This window comes from Ictidomys tridecemlineatus, chromosome 8 (assembly GCF_052094955.1).
Source record: "Ictidomys tridecemlineatus isolate mIctTri1 chromosome 8, mIctTri1.hap1, whole genome shotgun sequence".
NCBI lineage: Eukaryota > Metazoa > Chordata > Mammalia > Rodentia > Sciuridae > Ictidomys > Ictidomys tridecemlineatus.
Window position 1 is genome coordinate 143989847 of NC_135484.1, and position 18860 is coordinate 144008706.

General features: G+C 46.1%; 1 protein-coding gene across 2 annotated transcripts in view; it reads right to left on the reverse strand.

Moving 5' to 3' along the window:
- Positions 1-5917: 5917 nt before the first annotated feature.
- Adtrp (androgen dependent TFPI regulating protein) overlaps positions 5918-18860 on the reverse strand; it is a 58786-nt gene continuing 45843 nt past the window's right edge. For both annotated transcript variants that reach the window (XM_078020544.1, XM_078020545.1), the window contains 2 exons: positions 13763-13914; positions 5918-6808 (listed from right to left, as the gene is read on the reverse strand). In XM_078020544.1, coding sequence (XP_077876670.1) covers positions 6774-6808; positions 13763-13914 — 187 coding nt within the window. In that variant the 3' untranslated portion in view covers positions 5918-6773. The remainder of the gene's footprint in view (positions 6809-13762; positions 13915-18860) is intronic.

The following is an 18860-nucleotide window of genomic DNA, read 5'->3' on the forward strand; positions in this document are numbered from 1 at the left end:
CCCTAATGTGTAACCAAATACATCTGCGCAGGCTAGACTTAAGCCTCAGCGGAAGGCTTGGAAGCTCTTGTAGTGGAATCCATCTTTCTCTCCCTCTGTCAGCATCTCAGAGGAGCGGGGTCTGGAGGAGCAGCTGCTCCGGGTGAGCTGGAACGACCAGGCAGTTCTGCTTTACCAAAGCTGCCGTGGCACGAGAGGACGTGAACCTCCAAACTAATGCAGATGGCCAGGCAGGGGCTGCTGTGTTCCTACTCTGGCCAGGCGATCAATGCACATGGCCAGAGCCACACACACAGTAGGCACTTTGCAATTATTTGTTGAATTAATGGAGGAATTCTACGGTGCAGAGGAGTGTCATGTGGTTCTGCTCCTTGAACTAATCCATTTTGTTTCATCATCCCAGATGTGGAACACCGATCAGAACTTAAACGTAGAGTGTCCTGTAAAAATGATATTCTCACATATAATATGGTTATGCTATAATATGCTAATGTTTATGTTAATCCACATTATGTAAGCTCTAGATGATTTCCAACCTATTTTAATGCATTTGTACCAGTTTTATTGATACATTCACAGAACTGAAAACTTGGGACCTTAATGGATTAAGTAGAACCCTATTATCACCAAAGAAATGCATTATGTTTAACTATACCATTAATTAGATGAGGATGCCCGTTTAATGGTCACAATAGAGTTCAAATAATGGAAGAGGAAAGACTGTGACAGAGATCTTGCAACCTTGATGTTAAGTGAAATGGGTCAAACTCAGAAGGCCAAAGGTCATATGCTTTCTCTCATGTGTGGAAACTAGAGAGGAAGAAGGAGAAGAAGGGAGGACGTGATCTCATGAAAAGCAAAGGGAGATTAGTAGAATAGAGGGAACGTTCTAGGGTGGGGAGAGGGGAGGGAGGAGGAAGTGCTGGGGTGAATGTTGGCCAAGCTATATTGTTATATTGTGTGTCCCTACGGGATGTAACAACAAACCCCACCGTTGTTAACAACTATAGGCACCAAGAAAAAATGTGCTGAAACGAAACAAAACAAAATAATAATAATAATAATAAAGTTGGTGGTGGAGAGAAAACCATCGTGGCGTGAGTCCGACGGATCTGGATTCGACTTCCAAGTGCGCGTAAATCACTGAGCGCGTTACTTAACTCTGTCTGGGCACCTAACACCCACTTGAAGTCTCTGTTACTCTCTGTGCTCTGTGGGGGTTTCACTGGTGAATAAGACACCCTTCCTGCTCCCACAGGGCTCACTCTCAGGCTCCCTAATGCTTCGGGATCTCTGTGATGGGCTGAAATGATACCTGTTTGGGTAAGAAGAGATCTTAGGAAAGCTCAGCCCACCGCAGGCTCCTCAGGAGCCACTAGAACCCAGCAGTTGTTCTACTTTCAGCCCCTGGTGCCAAACCAACACCAGCTTCTCTAAAACAGCTTAAGTTTTTATGGTATGAACCAGACAATCAAGACTGTCAAAGCTATATCCTCCTTCTCTATTCCCCCAAGGGCAGGAAAACCTCAGTTGGCTCTCGGCTGCCAAGATCACGGACCAGCTTCATTTTGGGGGGTGCTGTAAAATGCCTTAGCTCTTTCAGGGAGGGGTGGAGGGCTGAGGCACACGCCCAGCCATCCCCTGGCAACTTGCACAGTGAACAGTTGTAAATTAGGTGACATTTGTCCTTAGAGCCAACCCTTTCTGTCCCCGCTGTTCCTTTTCTTACACTATCCTCCTTTTCCTACTCCTGAGCCTACTCCTTCCCATATTAAAACACACTTACAAGTCACCCCACGTCCCTCATTTGTTGTTGAACATGCACGAGTTTCAGCCAACACATCACTTTTCTTGGAAGTAGTTTCATGTTCAGATTGTCTTTCCATGTAACGTGGGAGACTTTATTCCTAGCAGAGGATTTCTTCTTTCCACTTAGCAGAATATTTGGTGTGCAGTAAGAGCAGAGGTTCTTTGGGTAAGAAGGGTAAGCTCCAATCTGGAGCTCTACCTGCATGTGATCCTGATGCTCAAGGGCCCGCCTCATCTGTTTTCCTTATCGTTATGGTTTGGATGTGGTGTCCCCGAAAAGCTCACGTCTGAGACAATGCAAGAAGGCTTAGGGGTGAAATGATGGGGTTATGAAAGCCTTAACCCAGTAAGTGAATTAATCTCCTCATGAGTGGTAACTGGAGGCAGGTAGGGAGTGGCTAGAGGAGGGCAGCATTGGGGGCATGACTTTGGGATCCATATTTTGTATCTGGTGAGTGAGTCTCTCTGCTTCCTGATCATCTGTGAGTCACTTCTCTCTGCCACCCTCTTCCGCCATGATGTTCTGCCTCACCTGCAGCCCCGAGGAATGGGGCTAGCTACGCACCCGCTCTGAAATTGTGAGCCCCTAAATAAACGTTTCCTCCTTAAAAATATTCTTGTCAGGTCTTTCAGTGACAGCAATGAAAAAGCTGACTAAAGCACTTATTAATTTGTCCTATGTCCCATTCTATCCACGTTCTCTCCACTGCAAAGTCATGTGAAACTGTAATTTGATCATCACTCTTAAAGGAAATCTGGTATTGACGGTGGAGAGAGGACCTCAAATGTTACTGTTCTCTCTAATGTTGGGGACCTCAGCTTCCAGGGAAGCCTAAGGTAGATGGTATTTGGTAATGAAGTCTGTAAGAAGCTGCCATTCATTCTCTGGTCAGTTTATATCCTCAGTACTGTCTAGTGACGTGGAATTAAGCTTCCTTGGGGATAAAGACGGGTAGACATGGCACTTGGCCTCAGGAGTTTGCCATCAGGCAGGATAGAATGGGGGATCCCGAATGCCAGGCACTTGCAGCCACCACTTTGGATAATCTTATCTAATCCTGGTAGATACTGTAATCTTATCTCTGCAGATAAGGAATCCCAGCTCAGATAAGCAAACTGTCTTCCCCAGGTCCAATACAGAGAAAGAACCATGGAGACAGAATGGGAACGGAGGTCTGGTCTGGGTCTCCAGTGGGCCTTCCCTTTGGCCTTCCACAGCAGGAAAGAAACCGAGGCCCAGGGGAATGTGCAGACAGCGATGTGGACGGTGTGGGAGTTTGGGAACCCTGGAGGGGTACAAAAAACTTTTAGGAGAGGGGCTCAGTGGCCCTCAGGTGAAGTCTGCAGCCAGGGACAGTGACTGGTTCCTTCCACGGTAGCTGGGACACCAGGGTCTTCCCAGGGCTGGAGAGTAGGGTAACTATGTGCTGGGGCCCAAAAGGGGCCACCTTCTCTCTCTCTCACCGTGTGCAGCTGTGGAAAGGTGAGGGAAATGCAGGAGGCCCTGTCCCACTGGGGAGGGGACAGTTGCTGGGAGCCATTGCCCCTGGAGTAGGTTGTGGGGGCTTCTGCTCAGAGGCCCCCCAGGGAGCTGCCTCTTGCCGGAGCCTGCTGAGGAGGGGGCGGACAGGTGAGGGAGCCAGGTGGTCCTCCTTCCCTCCCTGGAAGCCTGGCCAGTCTCCATTTACATAACAGCTTCATCCACAGAAACCGGAGCCAGAGGCAGGTTTCTCTCTCTCTTTTTTCCTCTCCAAGACACGGAAACCTTTATTTTCTCCCTACACCACAAACCAGTGCTGTTAAATAATATTGGATAATTGCACCTGTCGTGCTCCCCATATTGTGCCGAAGAAAAATAATTGCTGGTTTTCTGCTTTGCCGTTTAGCTGTGACTCCGTCATTTGACTCGGAGCATGTCATTTTCTCCCATTTTAGATTGCGTACAGTCAGACTGTGTGAAAGGACTCCCAGATAGCGGCCCTGCGTGTGTGAGTGGGCGCAGGCCTCATTCAGCAGTGATTTCTAATTTATACAGCATTGAAAATCCACAGCTATAAATAAACAGTTCTGACTGGCTTTGCTGCCTACTCAAATGCTTTATTAAAAAAAAAAAAAAAAAAAAAAAGGCATGAGAAAGGAAAACAAGGCCGGGGATGGAGTCAGGTTTCTGGGCCTGGGAGGGAAGACAGGGCACTCAGCCCTGGGGTGGCTCAGGACACGGCCTGCGGCCTTGGGGGAGGCCTGGCCCAGTCGCACCACCCTCCTGGCCCCCCACGCTCCCTGGGTGCGGGTGCAACATGTTTGGGGATTACAGTATATGAAACCGGCTTCCTGTTATGACAGATACTGCTAGCATGTAGGTGCAGAGCTCAAAATAGCTCAGGAAATGTATGGCCCTCGGGGGGAGGAAGAGGTGGATGAGATCTTCTACCCAAATTCAAAATCGGTTTCACATGAGAGCAAGCCACCAGGAAACAGAGGCACAAGCTGAGCCGGTCCTTGGGGGTGGTGCTGCTGCTTGCTACTCCTGGTGTCTGGGCAGGGGAGAGTTTCCGATCACTGGAGGCCCTGACCACCTTCTCTGTGCAAGATGTGAATGCATTGTTATTTTTAATAAAGGCCTTTAGATGACCAGTTACTGCTTTGCTCTGTAATAAAGCTAGAAAGACAGGCTGCAAAATCAAATATCCTGATAAACTTGGTTCTATCGTTTCCCTGCTCTGAACCCAGATGTGTGTTGTTGGAGACAAACTATTGAGGACCCAGGGACTGGTCACATCTCTTCCCAATTCTGCCTGTGGTCCCATGTTGGTAGTTTGAAAAAGGTCCCAGTAGAGGGACAAACATGGTATCCCTGTCTACGTCATGGAAATGGGCAAACTCTATAAATCAGGATTTTACAACTCTTTTGCCCGCCCGCCCCCCAGAGTTGGTTGTTAAACATTGACCACCATTTGAAGCTTCATTTACTCATTGTAAAACAAGGACATGTTTTCTACTTACAAAATTTTACGAGGCTAAAATGAATGAGGGGGATTGTAAATTTCATGACACTCTATAAATCTCGCTGGTATCATGGTTTGGTTTCCATTATTGTCATTTCGTAATTATGAGGGACTTAACACAGCCCTGCACAGGAGCAAATACTGTACATCTTGGAACACGTGTTCAGTCCGTGTTCGTTACAGGTGGGGCACTGCCCATCTTTTCTCAAGCTCCAGCTGCCCCACGGAAGCTCTTGTGTGCCGGTTGTGTACGTGCTCCGTGGGAAGTGGCTTGGAGATCTCTGCTGTGGGAATAGACGGACTTGCACAGTGACCAGTCATACTGCAACCAGGGTTTAACTTGGTCCTGGGATAGCAAAGCCACAAATAGACATCTGCAGCCCCATCTCAGCCAAGAGCTTACCATGACCGAGAAGTATGCAGCCCGAGTCATCTCTGGGTGTGGAAAGTTTGGGTGATCCCCAGCAGGCATTATGGTGGGGGTATTTCCACTGTGGCAACTGCTTCTGGGGCCTGCTGAGACCAGGTCTCAGAGCAGTTAAGAGGCAGCAGCAGGTGTGGGAAGTGGTGATGTCCCCAGCTCTATCCCCCAAAGACCTGTTTATGAGCAAGGAGAAGAGGAGTGGGGATGGCACAGCTGTCCTGGTGCCTGCCCGCGTCTTTCCCAGGGATGCATGCTCTGTTGGAATGTTTTTCTCTCTTCCCTAAAAGGAAGACTCTTTATGGTGTCCATTTTTACCAACTTTCTCCTATAGACTGTCAGGTCATCCTGTCATTTTCCTGCTCTGAACCCAGAGTGTGCTGAAGACAGGCTCTTGAGGACCAAGGGGCTGTGTACCTCTCCCCCTGGCTCTGCCCTGGCCATACTCTGCAGTCTATATCCCGACACTAGAAGACTCCATCATGGCTACCTACCAGTGGACAATGGCCATTTGTGTTCTTTTTAAAAATATGTCTATAAATAAAGGCCTAGAATAAAACCACTTGGAAAATTAGATCTAAAGGGTTCAGAAATCCTTGTTAATCACCTTACAATCAGCTTTCTTAAGCCGTATACTATCTCAACAAAGTACTTTTTACTACAGGCATCTCAGAAGACCTCATTATTGTATTACTCCCCAAGCATAAAGCACAACATTTATTTGACAAACTAAACAATGTTTGAATGGAAGAGACTTTGATAATGTCATTATGTTCACAATTCATTCTCGTCCCAAACGTTGATTTCCAAAAAGGACCAATTTCCAAATAGTTTATAACTTATTTTCTCATTGTCCCAACTAATTTGCTATGATACCAGGTGGACAGAACTTTTGGGGGCAACCACCTCCCTACATTTCTAAATCAAGAAGAAAAGGAGAAAGAGAAAGAGAAAGAGAGAGAGAGAGAGAGAGAGAAATCCACGAACATAACTACCTTACTAAAATACTTATTTTTTAGAGAAAAAGGGATTATTGGAAAAATGGCCCAGAACGGGAAGTTAGGAGATCTGGGAGACAGAGCCATTATCTTCATTTAGATACTTTGACACAGGTAACTTCTCTTCTGGATCCTCATTGTCCTCCTTGGGAAAGTGAAGATTTTGGAGGACCCTACGTTCCTCTCCCTTTCTCTAAGTATTCTTTAACGCCAATTGTACGTGAGATTCTTTGGTCTTTGGCCAAATTTTGACCCAGAAACCATCATCCTCTGTGGAGGTCAGACACGGGTAACAAATTCTGAGATGGCAAGGAGTTGTTTGGGGGCATGTATAAACTTTCAAAGGACCCAGAACCCTCCAGTGAAGCTATCTTTATAACTTCTTATTACATTTGAACATCAGCCTCTGCCCTTTGCACCTTCCTATGCTATTCCATCACCTCCCCCACAGAAATAATCATAATAAATAATAATAATAATATGAGAAAAAAAAATCTCTCATGTTTTCTTCCTCCTCGGTCCTTGGAACCTGGCACGCAGTCACTTCCTCTTCATCCACGGCTGCATCATGTGACCTGAACAAACAGAACAGAGACACACCTCAGGCTTCGGGGTTTCCCTAAGGGGCAAACGCTGAGACCTCAGAGATGGAAAGGAAGGGCCCACGTCCAGTTAGAGAGGAGATGGAGGAAGGGTGAGTGTTCACCTCACTGGGGTCAATTCTACCACCTCTCACCAAATCTAATTATATCAACCAGGTGGAAAAGCACTGACATGCGGATTCTTTGTTGTTGTTGTTGTTGTTGTGTTGTTTTTGTAAACACAGTCTAGGGACCTTCTTCTACTGAAAGCATAGCCTTCAATTTCTAGAATGACATCCATTCAATCCGTCAGTTAGTATGGAGAGGATTCCGTGATTGGTGACATAAGGTCCTACCCGTGGCCTCTTAGGCACTCTGGTTTTCTACAACTGCCATCTCCTGGTCACTCAGTCTTAGGACCACCCTTGTTTTCATCCCTGGCAACAAGGGTTTGAGGCCAGAACTCTCCCTTGTTGTTCTGTTCCTCACCGATCCAGCCACCCCGGCAGTGCCTCGGCATGGATTTAGTTTTGCAGGGTAAACACACTTCCTATTTGTGTTTCCACGTATCTTCATCTTGATGTGAAACTCCCACCCAATCAGGTCCTGCCGAGGTCACATACTAACTGCAATCATGGCACCTTCTCTTTTCTGCAGGGCCGACTTTGGGCCTTTAAGGAATCATTTGTAAACGGAGTGGCAGCCCTATACCCTCCCGTTCAAGAGCGTGGTCAACATGAACTCCTGAAATCTGTTCCCTCCGCAGTCACTTTCTTGATCGTGCTGTTTGGTAAACCAAGCCCCCTGAGGCGAACTGGGATCATGACCTTCCTCCTTAAAGTCCAGGTGCCAGGGGCTGGAGATTGCCCCTTTTAGGAAACACAGCAGAACGTGACGGCTTAGCGAGCAGGAGAAGTGATGGTGTGAAGTTCTGACGGAAGAGGAGAGAAGGGGACTCTCCTCCTGGTGGATCAGAGTCTCCTCTAACCAAAACCAAGCCGTGGGGGGGACACCAGGAGATTCCCACCTCCCACTGCTGTGGATGGGTGTGGTCTGAGTGCACCCCAAGGGCCTACTGTGATTAAAGCCTTCGCCCCACTGTGGTGATGCTGGGAGGTGGCGGTATCTTCCGGAGACGGGGTCTAGTGGGAGAACTGAGTTCATTGAGGTCCTGCCCTCAGGAAGCAGTTCTCATGAGACTCAGAGGTAGTAGCTCTAAGAGCCTTAGCTTGGCCCCTCTTGGCCTTCTCTCCTTTCCTGGTTCGAGCTATAACCTCATGAATGCTCCTCTACGTACACCCGTCATGATGCACTGCCACTTGCTTCCCCCAGCAGAGGCCAAACCTATGGGGCCACCCAGCTTGGACCTGGAGCCTCCACAGCTATATTACAAATAAACCTTTTCTCTTTGTAAAGTTAGCTGCTTCAGGTACTTCATTACAGAAATGAAAAGCTGACTAATATCACTAATACGCTAGAAAGGCACCATCCCCAGTCTTTTGTGTTGAGCTTCAACAATAATTTTATTCTGTAGAGATTTAACATGTATGAATACCTCAGAAGTTTGTTCTTCTTTTTGCTTCAAACAGGGGTGGTATGGAGTGAGTCCTTAGTTTTGAATTCTCACAGAGCTGAGCAGTTTCTAAGTTTCTTAAGTCATCTGACTTTCTCTCTCTGTTTCTATGGTACATGGGAACTGTTTACTTAGTAATAGGTCATGTATCTAAGTAAAACAGAGTTCATAAAATGGATTTCCATCTCTGGGAAATAATATTGTTTGTTATAACATTTCTTGATTGAAGAGAATTTTTTCCCAGTACAAAGTCTGCTAGTTGGAGGCGATGGATTAGATCCATCCCCGACTTTATAGTTCTTTCTTTATCCTCCGTCAGATGTGCCAAGGGCTAGAGAGATTTTAGGCCAAAGATTCAATGTTCATCTTCTGGTGTGTCCAAGAAACCATGTTTTCATCAATATTGCTATAGGTATCATGTATAATTATACTGTATTACTCAATAGGCAGAACCTAGGATAAATAAAAACAGGGTTCTCAAAGATTTACAGCTACGAATCTACAACTACAAAAGCTTCTGAAGGTAAGTTTTTGTTGTTTTATTTTATTGTTGTTTTATTATGTTTTAGGAAAATCTTAATTCTTTTCCAGTACCATCACGAAGTCACTTGGCTAGACTGTAATTTTCAGTGTATCAATTTATGATTTTCTTTAGGAGAAAAAGCATCCATGGTCTTGGGACCTGAAAAAGGATAGCTTGATCCCTGCCTAGTGGCCCTAAGGAAGAGGGGGTGTGACCCTTGCCTGGGTCAGGTAGGAGGAGAATCTGCCTGGGGCCCGTCTAGATGGTCAGACAGCACAGGCCAATCTCACAGTGATCTGCCAAGACTGCTTCCCCTGTCTGTTTTCTATCATTGTTTGAAATCAATTCTATGCTCCAAAAGTAGAAACGGAATCTTTCTAGGTGGGTGGGTTATCTTAGTAATGACTGCAGTGCAAATAGCATTTGTATCCCTGGCACGCAGGGCCAGACCCTGCTACTGTTGGCCCCGGGAAGACTTCCTACGCTTGCCAAGTTTCCATTGAATTCTTGGTCTCATTTTCTTGTAACTGTCCTCCTTGCTCTCTTCCCACTCACCCACTGACATTATAAACGAGTGGGGAGGAGGCGAGCAGATGTTTAGCAACAGTGGCCCTGACATAATTATCTCCCTTGGGAGGCCTCCAGGGTCCTAGTTTTATAGAGACTTATCCTCAGACCAGCAATGGTATCTCTGGGACACGCTTTCAAAGGTCAGAATCCCATCTGTATCCAAGGTCTGCTGAATGAGAACCTATTCTGTAAAGATCTCCAGATTTTCCAAGATCTCCGTTTTAACACTATCCAGAGGCACATACTGGTTTGAGAAACACCGCTTCGTAACAGTGACTCTTGACCCTGACTGCAAATTAAAATAACTGAGAAACTTTAAATAACACCCCTGTTAAATCCCCATATCTCCAGAGATGTGGATGTAATTGGTCTGAAGTGGGCTTGAGACTTAATTTTTTAAGACATCTCTAGTGTTTCTATGATGTGAGGCTAAGGTCGAGAACTACTGTCACAGAGATACCTGGCACATTTAACTGGTCACAGCTGATACTTTGCCTGGTATCCTTGACCACTTGATACTGGTTGGTGGCACCTAGCCAGGTCACACACTCAGAATTTCAGAGAAAGAGATTCCTATGAATTCTAGCTTCATTCGACATGACCCCTTTCACACTAAGTTCTTGAATCCATGCACCATCTCTATCCATTTGCAGGTAATTTATGTATAAAGTGGAGGGGAAAACTGGGAATACCCACACAGAGGAGAAAAATGGTGATTTTGGTGGGAGATTGAGACTAACAGCGATGGGGACAACTCTTTCTTGTAGGCAAGTCTTTTGATACTCAGACAGTCTATCTAAGGACCTGCAGGATCTTAGAAGAGGGGTGTAAGTGTTATCTCAACTGTGAAAGGAGAAAATTGGCACCCAGACACTTTGAGTGCCTTGCCTAGAGTCTTGGTGACATGGAACCCAGGCAGCCAGACCCCAGAGCTTATCTCCCAGCCGCTGTCCCCCCACTGTCTCACAGAGAGTCTTCTTTGACTTGCTGCTCTCACAAAGAGCTCCGACTGCGGAAGGATGAGAGCAGAGAATTCCAGTTTGGATTTGGACAGACAAGGTGACCACCTCTATGTTGTCATAAATCCAGGACAGGAGATGTGGAGAGGGACCCCCAGTCAAGGGACAGATGATGGATCGTTGGGCCTAAGACCATCCAGACGTCAGTAAGGACACTGGCACAGCCGGCGGAACTAGGACCAGCCCAGACAAACGGGCCTCTTGGCCACCCTGCCGAGATGTCCGCCTGCCTTGGAAGAGTTGAAGTGCGTTCCCTCGGGGGGTCTGAGGCCAGGTGAGGGACACACCCCGGCTGTCTCCATCCCCTTTTCCAGGGTCTCCCTTGGTCTGCGTTGCCTGCCCCCACCTGCACCTCTTCTTCAACAGCTCTGCAAGCGGAAGCCCCTATCACCACTCCCACACCCCTGAGCCTCCTGGTCCAGTGCCCTCACCTACAACTAGTGGAGTCACCCCTTGTCTGCTGTCGCTGGAACACCTCTGCAAAACGCCCCACTTCAGGCCTGGAGAGGAGGACCTGGGAAATCCCACCACCGCTCTGATTGGAGACTGGGAAAGCTTAAGGTGTGGACAACACAAGCTCCTCATCCTTCAGAAACCCCAGGTCCATGTAAAAACAAAACCCTGAGGCACAGGTCAAAACAAACAAACAAACAAAGGAAAACACAAAACAGCAGCAGTACAATGTAAGTCTGGCATTGGGAGGTACAGGGGAGCCGTGGAGCATGTGGGAAGGACGTCAGGTCCAGCCTGGGCAGAGCAGGGAAGGCTTCCCGGAAGAGGTGAGGTGAAGTGAATGAGGAGGTGAGACCTGGGAAAAGACTGGGGGTAGGAGAAAGAAGCCCACGGAGGGCAGAAGCTACAACAGGCAAGTAACATAAGTAAACTGATGCTGCGAGGGGGCTGGGGAGAGAAGAAGGTGAGAGAACACGAGACGGGGACTGGGTCACGGAGACCCTGGTGTGTCGCACGTCCTAAAGGCTGGCCTTGCTTCTGTAAATGGGAGATTAAAGTGTGGTGGGCAGAGGAGGACAGGGGGTTGATTTCCGTGTCCAGGTGGATCAGCAGACCACTCTACTTGGTTTTCAGCAATTTAAAAGCATTCGCTGCCATTGCAATTTTGAGGGGTTCGGTTTCTCTTTTAATTGTTGTTTAATTACTTGCAATTAATAAAGATCTGTTTGGTATTTAACACATTTATGATTCAATTTTGATGCTATCTATAACTTTTCACCCATTCTCCTCTTCTTTTTAAATTTATTTATTTATTTTTAAATTTTTTGCAGGATGTGGGGGTTGAACCCAGAGGTTCTCTACCACTGAGTTCCATCCCCAGCCCTTTTTATTTTAAAACAGGGTCTCACTAAGTTGCCACGGCTGGCCTTGAACTCGTGATCCTCCTGCTCCAGCCTCCAGAGTCACTGGGATTACATGCCTGGCCATCCATTATTTTCATAAGGAGATAAACATATCAAAAGAGAAGAGACGTACAGTCCTATCACTCGTGTGACCATCTGCATTTACACAAGCATGTGAGGGTCCCTATATTGACTTAGTCGTAGTGGAAAATTGGAATATAGCCCCTAAACAATAGGGCATGTTAGGAAGAGCTTTGTGGGGCTGGGGCTGTAGCTTGGTGGTAGAGTGCCTGCCTCCACTGTGTGAGGCTCTGGGTTCAATCCTCAGCACCACATAAAAATAAATAATTAAAGATACTGTTTCCATCTACAACTAAAAAAAAAATTTAAGAAAAAAAAAGAAGAGATTTGTGTTGAAAGCAGTGATTTCAAGAAATAAATAATAGTGAAATTTTATTTTTAATTCAATGGATGTTTAAAATTCATTGTGGGGTAACAATTTAAGAATTAATCATTATTGAACTCCATACAATTGATTGAAAAAGTTGTTGTTCTCTAAGTATTCCCATTTTTTTTCCTGCACTTCTTACATCTGCCAAATTTCAAATGGAATTTTTCTTTCTTTCTTTTTTAAGTATAGATTTGTGGAGGGCATCAGAAAATCTTTACTCAGAACTCCAAAGAGCCACAAATAGTCAGAATTAGCTGTCAATGCATTTGAAATGTCAAGATATCTTTTTTTTTTCTGGATAATTTTCTACAATATGGAATCTTGCTTCGGGAACTATAATCTTTAGTATTTTATTTTTAAGTGTTTGCTTTCATATAGGGCATTGCCTTAGATCTTAACCAAATACTCCAAGAGTAGAAAACACATCCTAAGTCCAGGTTGCTTGCTTATTTCTCCAGGGTTTCAGCCTGTCCTCAGAAATACACACTGTGGTGCCAAGCCTTCTAAACTGGGGACATTTTGCACACAGCAGCTTAGGGGTCACACCGATTCAGGCAAAGGCAGAAGATGCCATCTCTATTTGGGTGGCAGTGAGCTAGTGGTATGGATGGGGGACTGCAGCTAACTCTCTGCCTTCTTTCAAATACACAACGAGGGCAGAGTTCCTGGACATCTCCTGGAGCAGGAGACAAAAGTCACATTTTGCAACCTGAGTTTCTAGTACCTGTGGTTACTTTTCCAGCAAAAGCATGTTCTAGAGGTGAGGTGCAGAGTGGGAAACAAAGAGGAGAATAAAATCTTCCCTTCCAAAATTAACTGAGGATTATTCTATGAAGAACCTATCTGGTTCTACCTGCCTGGAATTAGAAAGCTTGGCTTGCTCACGTATTCCCACCGCCCAGGACCCTGTCTAAATGAGAATTCCAGTGTCAAGTAGAGCCTGTGATTCTATTTAGTAAATGCTTTTTTAAGCTTGAGAAGCAACCTAATAAAAGAGGGATAAAAACTCACCTGGGAATGCACTGCTGAGATTGGACTAGCTAAGAGGGTCACCTGAGCTCAATTCCTTCAAAAAGGAAATCATGTCCTTGTCCTAACAGCTTTTGTCCTCCTGGCTTAGGTACTAGGAGATTCTGCTACCATTTTATTTTGTCATTTCTAGAACAATAATATCTTGTTCTCTGAGTCCTGAGCTTTCTAAATAAGATGTGCCTTTCAAGTTAAATAAGATGCTGTCTGGGGAGGAGGGAGATGATTTGATGGAGTCCTTGGGAATGCCAGCTCGTCCCAGGCCATGCCTTGGCCTACTTTGGTAGGACTTCTCCCAGTCCTTTGGCGAAACATCCTCAAACACCACTGCCTTCTGGGTTGGAGTAGTTTTTCGTTCCATTTCCAGAAAGAGTGGAGGAAAGGGTAAGAAAGAAATATCTTTGTACACAAGAGAGAAATACACTGACCCCATTTCCAGCAGTTGATCTTTTCTCCAAACAGGTAGATGCTGACACTCAGGAAGTAGCTGGAGGAGAAGAAGACCATGAGGCCCAGCGGGCTGAGTTTTCCAAGCACAGGGTACACCCACCGGCCAGTCTCGGCGTAGATCCACAGGACCCTGTAGAACGCACCAAGTGACAAGCATTAGGAAAAGACAGACAGACTGGCCACTTTGTCCCCACCGTCAGTGCAGAGCTGGACAAAAGCAAGCACAAGGAGCGTCTGTCCACAGATTCCCACAGCTCTCTGGAAGTGAGTCTTCTCTTGGTAAATCAACTTGACTTAACAAGAGTGGGCCTTTCCTTCCTAATCCATTAAAATCAAATCTTGGTGAAAGAATAAGGGAAACGAATCGTTAGTGAAGGAGAGTTTGTGAATCTGTGAGTAAATTATTCCCCCTCTGAGACTGAAGGTTTGCTGAGACCAGGGACCTGCTAAGATGGCGCCATTTGCTGGCTCTCGCCAAAGAAGTGAAGGATTTTTTTTTTGTTTTAGTACCTAAGAGTAAGAAAGAGCTTCCCAGGAGCTCTCCAAGTCCTTTAGGACTAGGAGGAACAGAGATGGAGAGATGGAGCTCTATTGCCCTGATACAGTAGGCCTGGGTTTAATTGTTGGCTCCGATTTTAGCTCAAGATATAATTATGGATAGAGTGCTAAGTAGCAATGGATGGGTTCACAGGAAGGCCCAGATCTGGCTCCTGAGAGATTGACTGTAAGTCATTTCCGAAAGCCAAGAGAAGGAGAAGAAATGCTAGGAGAGAAGCCGTGATATCTAAGCGAAGCCTAAGAATGTGGTTTGCTGGAAACCAAGATGCTTCACTGGAAGATGCCAAAGTCTGAAATAACTTTAAAAATTAAATACGAGGAAGACGTCGCATCAGCCACAGTTTGTAATTGGTTAAGAGTACAGAATCTGGAACCAGGTTTCTGGGATTCAAATCCCAAATCTGCCGTCTATCAGCTATGTTACCTGCAGCAGTTTATTCAACCTTTGTGGTGTACAGTGGGGACTGGAGCAGCACACACCTTAAGAAGGAGGAAGGTGACACATGTTAACTGCATGCATGTGTTCTAAGGAAGCTACCTAGAACAGTGCCTGACCCACTGTGATCATGGACAAGAGTTCCCAGCTTCCGTCTCCACAGAGGGGTGGCACCGTGAGAATCTTCTCAGCAACTTTTCTTCGAGTCTGCTGATCTCTTATAGCCATTGAGATAAGCCAGGTTCTGCTTCAGAATCAGCACTCAATTGTGACTGTGCTGGGTTGTCAAAAGAGTTAAGAGAGGAAAATGAAGTCTTGAGGTTAATTAAACTTGCAGAAGCTCAAGTGTGATCTCTGTCATTTCAAATTCTTCGTTAAATGTCTCAGGAAAGAGACAAGGGCTAACATCCAGGTCCAGGAGTAGAGTGAAGCCAAGGAGGCAGTTGGGGTGTAAAACTCGGGACTCATCTTTGTGCATCAAAAGATACAATCAACAGCATGTAAAGGGTACCCATGGGAAGGGAAATAATGTTTGCAAATCATATATCTAATAAGGGACTAATATTCAGAATATATAAATAAGTCATATAACTCAACAAAAAAACTTAAACGGCCCAATTGAAAACAGATGAAGGACTTGACAGAATTCTTCAGAGGAGACATACAAATGGCTAGCAAACCCATGGAGTGATGGCCAACACCACTAATAAATTTTGATGACTAAATCAAAACTACAGCAAGAAGCCACCTCACTTACCTGCATTAGGATAATCAGTATAAAGAAAAAACAATAAGTAGTGAGGATGGGGAGAAATTGAATCCTCCTTGCATTGTTGACGACAATGTAAAATGGCGCACCTGCTATGGAATACTATATGTCCATTCCCCCCAAAATTAAACTAGAATAATCATATGATCTTGTAATTTCACCTCTGGGTATATACCCAAGGGAGGGATTCAAAGAAATACGTGTGCATTCATTAGCAGCATTATTCACGGTAGCCAAAAGGTGGAACCATCTCATGCATCCATTGGTGGATGGATGGATAATTAAAATGTGGCATCCATGCACCCATTAAAACAGAAAGAACGCAAACTTATGCTACAACATGGGTGAACCTTGAGGACATTATGCGAAGTGAAATAAGCCAATCACAAAGGGCACCTGCTGTATAATTCCAGTTAGATGAAGAAGCAACAGTGTCAAGTTCATCGAGACAGAGGGTGGGATGGTGATCATGAGGCATTGGGACTGTTGTAAAAAACGGTTCCGAGTTTCAGCTTGGGAAGAAAAAAGAGTCCTAGATGGATGGTGGTGATGGAAAGCCACTGACCCTTTACTTCAAAGTGGTGAAAGTGGTGAGTATTATGCTATGTGTATTTTATCACAATTTTAAAACTTGAAGGAGATGTCGGTCTTTGGGCTGTACAAGTGTAGGTTTGATACATGGTCCCTGGACCTGGTCCTGTTTATACCACTTTGTTTTCCCAATCCTATTTTGATGCTCCTCCCAGAATGATAGATAATGAGTTGACTACAACAAGAATAATTCTTGCCATTGTTACTATGATTGGAAGCCTTGAAGCTGGATGATGGAGGGAGGCGTTGTGGAAGGCTACCCACGGGGCTTCCTGCCTGCATGGCTGCTTCCCACAGCAGGGCGGAGAACATACCAGAGGCAGAAAAGAAATATCCCCAAGTCATGAGGGCTTCAGCAAGGAGAAGTGAAAACACCCCAAACACATGGTATCCATTGGTTCAGTCGGTTTATTTTATATACCTGAGATCAGGGCTCCCCGATTCCCAGGCACATTTACATAAGAGAGTCCACAAACAAAGACATCCCCCCCCAGAGGCCTGGGAAGCTTCTGCGTACCTCAATTTCCGTTTCCTTCAGCATAAGACTCGTAAAGGAAAGTTGCAGAGGTGACGGAGTGAACTGTGAGCTGAGGAAGTTATAGATGGGTTGGCTGAAGTCGGGGAAGGTCATGGAAATAGAACTGGGCAGGAGGGAGAGGAAGGGCCCTGGCAGGGGGCAGGAGGGGGGGAGCCATGCTGTCCAAGGGCATCACCTCTTTGTGGTTTCTCTGGGTCAATGAAGGAAGGAGGGAGGGGGCAGGGAGGAGCAAGCAGGCAAAAACAGAGATGGAGAGAGAAGGGAACCTGGCCCTCACGGGTCCCGCCTCTCAGCCCACCCAGCTCTTGGCTCCCTCTTGCCCCACAGCCAATCCCGCGAAATTCTACTTGAGGGTCCCTCCAGCACGTGCTTTCAGGACCTTGGTCCAGGCCCCTCCATGCCGCCTGTGATTCTGTCCTTTTCTCCCATCTGGTCTTCTTGCTGCCCTCCCTTCACCGTCCACCCTGCAAGCCACCAGGAACCAGGCATCTGTCTAAAGCTATCCTTGTTCAAGGTGCCCCGTTCATGACACCTGCTGCTTTCAGGAGCTCTGCATCCAGAAAATTCCAAGACTCCTTCACCTGGCCTACCTGGCCCTGCCTGCAACCCTCCTGCCCAAACCTGCAGTCCACCGCTATCGGACCCCTTTCTGGGCTTTGAATGAAGCGGATCTTGGGTTTTCACCCCTGTAATTATCTCCACCTGAAACGTCTCCAAAGAGTTTACCTCCTGGACACACGTCTCCTTGCTCTTTGCCAGGCTCAGCCTTGCACTTCGAATCTCATCTTGAAAATCCACTTCTCTAGAAAGATCTCCTGGAGAGCCTTACTCCAACCTCCATTCAGGTGGGGGCTTACGGCACCAGCTCCCCACCCTGCAGCTGACCCTGGCTGCAGGGTAAGCTCTGCACTGGACAGGGACGGTGTTCCCACCACGCACCTCAGTTTCCCAAGGACCCAGGACCAGCCAGTTCTTCCCGCTGCAAGTGATGGCTGTCAGGGTGGTTCTGTTGGGGCTCACACAGTTACGGTAGTCAGCTCTCCACTTCGCGAACCACCACATCACTGTCGCCTCTGGAATTTGAGCACTGAACCCCGCAGCCTTCCAAGTTTGGATGTCACTGAATTAATACTTTGAAGAGGCCAATTTGTGCTGCCCCTCAATTGTCATGGAACAATGTTTTATGTCCTTCTAGAACCGTCTGCCAGAGGAATCTTTGGGTGCCAGGCCGGAAGGCCACAAAATATATGCATATATATATAGTAATGAGAGTTTCTTCATTCTGAATCTCACAGCATCAACTTGGTGACCATGGAATTCAGATCTCCTCTCTTATCAGTAAGGAAGTAGTGGCAGTCTGTGGTTAGAGATAAGGAGATAAGGAAGTTCTGTGGGCTTTTGGCATATCATTTTTGAAGTTTTAACCTTCCTGTCATGTCTTTCCCACTCAGCAGAATAAAACACAATAAAAGAGTAAAGAAGCTATAATTTGTCCCCCCAAATTCACGCAAGAGTTTAATCTCCAAAGTCTTTTTTCACCCTTTGGAATGAAAATTTAATCTGACTGTGGTGTTTAGAGACAGGACTTTTGGGAAGTGGTTAGATGAGGTTAGGTCATTATGGTAGAGCCCCCAGGATTGAATTGTGGTGGCTTAATAAGGTGAGGAAGAGAACACAAAGACACAGAACTATATATTTGTTCCTGCCATGAAGTGATACAGCCCTTGACCAAACCTGGGCATGCTGTTTAGATTTCAGCTTCCAAAACTCTAAATTAAATAAAACTCTTTTCTTCATAGAATAGTCGGCATCTGGTATTTTATTATAGTAATGAAAAGCTGACTAATACAGAACAGAAACTTCAAAGCAAGAATGTTAAACAAATAATTTGCCTGGATTTTGACAATATCAAGAATGAGAAGAGCTACTGGAATAGCGACCCCTGGATGGAGATTGAAAACACTTGCCTAAACCCTCCCTGACATACCTCTTCCATTGAGAACTTTCTTCTCTACTTAGGGACCAGAGAGTTCTTGTCCAGTCTTTGTTTTCTACCACCTGATGATCTGATCATCCTCTGCTACCTTGGCTGGCCTCTGGTCCCTCCTGTCCCTTACAGGAGGGCACCTCCCAGATGGGCGTATAGCTTCTCTCCTGTTCCCTTGTCTCCCCAGTCATCTCATC